General features: G+C 34.1%; 1 protein-coding gene across 3 annotated transcripts; it reads right to left on the bottom strand.

The window, feature by feature from the left end:
* Window positions 1-14: 14 nt before the first annotated feature.
* LOC105562173 lies at window positions 15-1955 on the bottom strand. Of its 3 annotated transcripts, none has more exons than XM_012012799.1 (3): window positions 1669-1955; window positions 900-963; window positions 15-446 (listed from the first exon to the last, which is right to left on the bottom strand). In XM_012012799.1, the coding sequence occupies exons 1-3, from the start codon at window positions 1873-1875 to the stop codon at window positions 34-36; spliced, it is 684 nt and encodes a 227-aa protein (XP_011868189.1). In that variant the 5' UTR covers window positions 1876-1955; the 3' UTR covers window positions 15-33. The 3 variants fall into 3 exon arrangements, with proteins under 3 accessions (XP_011868189.1, XP_011868181.1, XP_011868170.1); XM_012012791.1 differs by having other exon boundaries at window positions 798-960; window positions 1669-1954; XM_012012780.1 differs by having other exon boundaries at window positions 798-963; window positions 1669-1952.
* Window positions 1956-2314: the final 359 nt, after the last annotated feature.

The raw sequence follows: 2314 nt of genomic DNA, 5'->3' as shown, positions 1-2314 counted from the left end.
CTATGCGAATATTCCTGAGGGAGAACATTCGAATCATATACAAACATTCATGGAACATTCGGTGCTATCTGGGTATGGACTATGGAAATAGTGAATTTTCTCAATTAACATACCTGTTAATACATGTCTGTTTGTTAATAGAGAACCACCACATTGAAACTGGTAGTTTATCTCAAACTGTATATTTCTAGTAAGTCTGTAGATTGCAACTACCCACGGCCACTGGCCTGGTAATGACGTCTCACCGTTGGGGATCAGTCTATTTGTGCTATCGGTGTAGTAACTGGTAACACCGCATTTGGTGTTCCTATTGTAATACGGATTGTCTATGCGGTAGCCACTCGAATTTCGATGCCACGGCTGAAAATCCTGCGGCAGTGGTTCTTTGTCCGGAGGGTACACATAATGCCCCAATTCGATATTGGATACGATATTTTCACTTGACGCTGCGATGCAACGGAACATATCTCTTAAATCGCACATTAACTTAGAATTCAAAAAGAGTTTTATTTTCTTCCGTGAATAGAAATAATTTCCAGGCAAAATAAGTAACAGTCAAATTCTTTGTACCTAAATATAGAAAATGATATGCATGATAAAAAGGAATTAGCGATTGTTTTAATAAGAGTTTTACTATTCATCTCCTACTATAGTGGGTTAAAATTTACATGTAAGCAGATGCGAGTAAAATTAATTTCCTTTAATTCGAAAGATTTAATAAATATATTTCTCGCTTCTTTTTCATCGCATATATGTATGTAAATTTGTCACGCATTTCAATCAAATAGGGTACTCACATCCGGGGCCGAAGCAATATTCCTGATTATTGAACCATATCGCGGATAATGTCGGAAATTTTTCGTCCAAAGGAAAATTAATATGATATAACAAAGGTCTACCTTGTTGAATAGCTTGAATGGTCTCTTTTATCGGTCGTGCCAATTCTATTCGAAACAACCCTTTCTAGAACGCAAGGATAATTTAGCTGTTTCTAATACATGGAAAAGAAACTAACGATATGTTCTCTTAATAATAAAATTAACCAGCTCAAGTAAAGGTAAGCTTTGAGAGTACAATGCAATTACAACGTGATAAATTATATGAGTAAATAAATTAGAGTTACTAAAATCTTCAATAATAAAGTACATGTTTGAATGTTTTGCTTCTAACATCCGCGATGTGATAACATTTAAATCCTCTGACAGTTAAGCTTTTTATTTCTATTTATTAGGAAATAAAATTAAGAGATGACAAATTAGACAAGAATTACAAATAAAATTTGTACATTAATCCCGGATTATCTGTGTCAGATCACGAGTAAACTATATATTTTACTTGGTTTAAATAATATCTAGATATATTAAAAGATTATTTCACACATATATACCGAACAGAAATTATTTCGCGTAAACATTTTCGTAGGTGTATATACTTGTGTTGTTTTAATATGTACTTCTTTTAAGACTCAAAGTAGTTTTATTTCTTTACAGTACTAATTACAATAACTGTACGATCCTCAGTAGAAAAAATTTGCTTTTAAAAAGATTTTATTTTAGTGTGCTAAAAGTATTCAAAATTGCCTGTATTCATGGCTACAAACTTATACAAATGTCTCTTTATTAATATACCTTCTTTTAATAATATTAAAAATTTTAAACAGATACTTACGAGAGAATAAGCTGTAGTGTTTAAGGCAACTTTTAAATATAACATTTCGTCATTTTCTGGTGGAGATGGGATTTCTAATCTTCCCACTATCTTGAGTGTTTCAGGATGTATTGTGTATATGAAGTATTCCGAGCACAACATTGTGTCATGCACCATGGTACAAAGTAGTTGCGGCAGCAACGCGAATAAGATGAAAATCATAAACATGTTTATGAGTCCTCCTGTTAGAAAAGTAACAAAAATGTATATACATTAAGAAATGCTACACATCTAACATGAACAATGAAATCTACTGTGACAATGTAATTTATTCTACAGGGTGTCAGATTCGATATGGACGACCACAAAGATTATAGTAGATTGGGTTAAACTGAGAAGAAAAGTTATATAAAATTTTACAAAATCGTAATTATTATCTACCTAATTCAGAAAAACGTCTGAGCCAATAAGTGCACGGAGGAGCGGAAGGCCGGACTCGGCAGCATGCAAAATGGTGTGTTTGTTGACATCTCTCAAAAAACGATAGCGAACGCGTTCGCCCGCTCACCGCTCCCCGCTCCCCGCTCGCCACCGTCTCTCATCGATCGATGCGTGACTCCACCTCTCGCTATCGATTTTTCAAAGATGTCAACAAACACACCATTTT

This window comes from Vollenhovia emeryi, unplaced genomic scaffold, assembly GCF_000949405.1.
Source record: "Vollenhovia emeryi isolate VEMERY1.0 unplaced genomic scaffold, V.emery_V1.0 DF945003.1, whole genome shotgun sequence".
Taxonomy (NCBI): domain Eukaryota; kingdom Metazoa; phylum Arthropoda; class Insecta; order Hymenoptera; family Formicidae; genus Vollenhovia; species Vollenhovia emeryi.
The sequence above is the reverse complement of the archived record's forward strand: the minus strand, read 5'-3'. Positions and strand labels throughout refer to the sequence as shown.

Bases quoted from the DNA above. Each gene is read 5' to 3' on its own strand.
- LOC105562173 (XM_012012780.1), bottom strand. From the start codon at position 1,875: ATGTTTATGATTTTCATCTTATTCGCGTTGCTGCCGCAACTACTTTGT. The intron at 964-1,668 runs GTAAGTATCTGT...CTTGCGTTCTAG, and splicing joins ACACTACAGCTTATTCTCTC to AAAGGGTTGTTTCGAATAGA. The intron at 447-797 runs GTGAGTACCCTA...GTTGCATCGCAG, and splicing joins ATATTGCTTCGGCCCCGGAT to CGTCAAGTGAAAATATCGTA.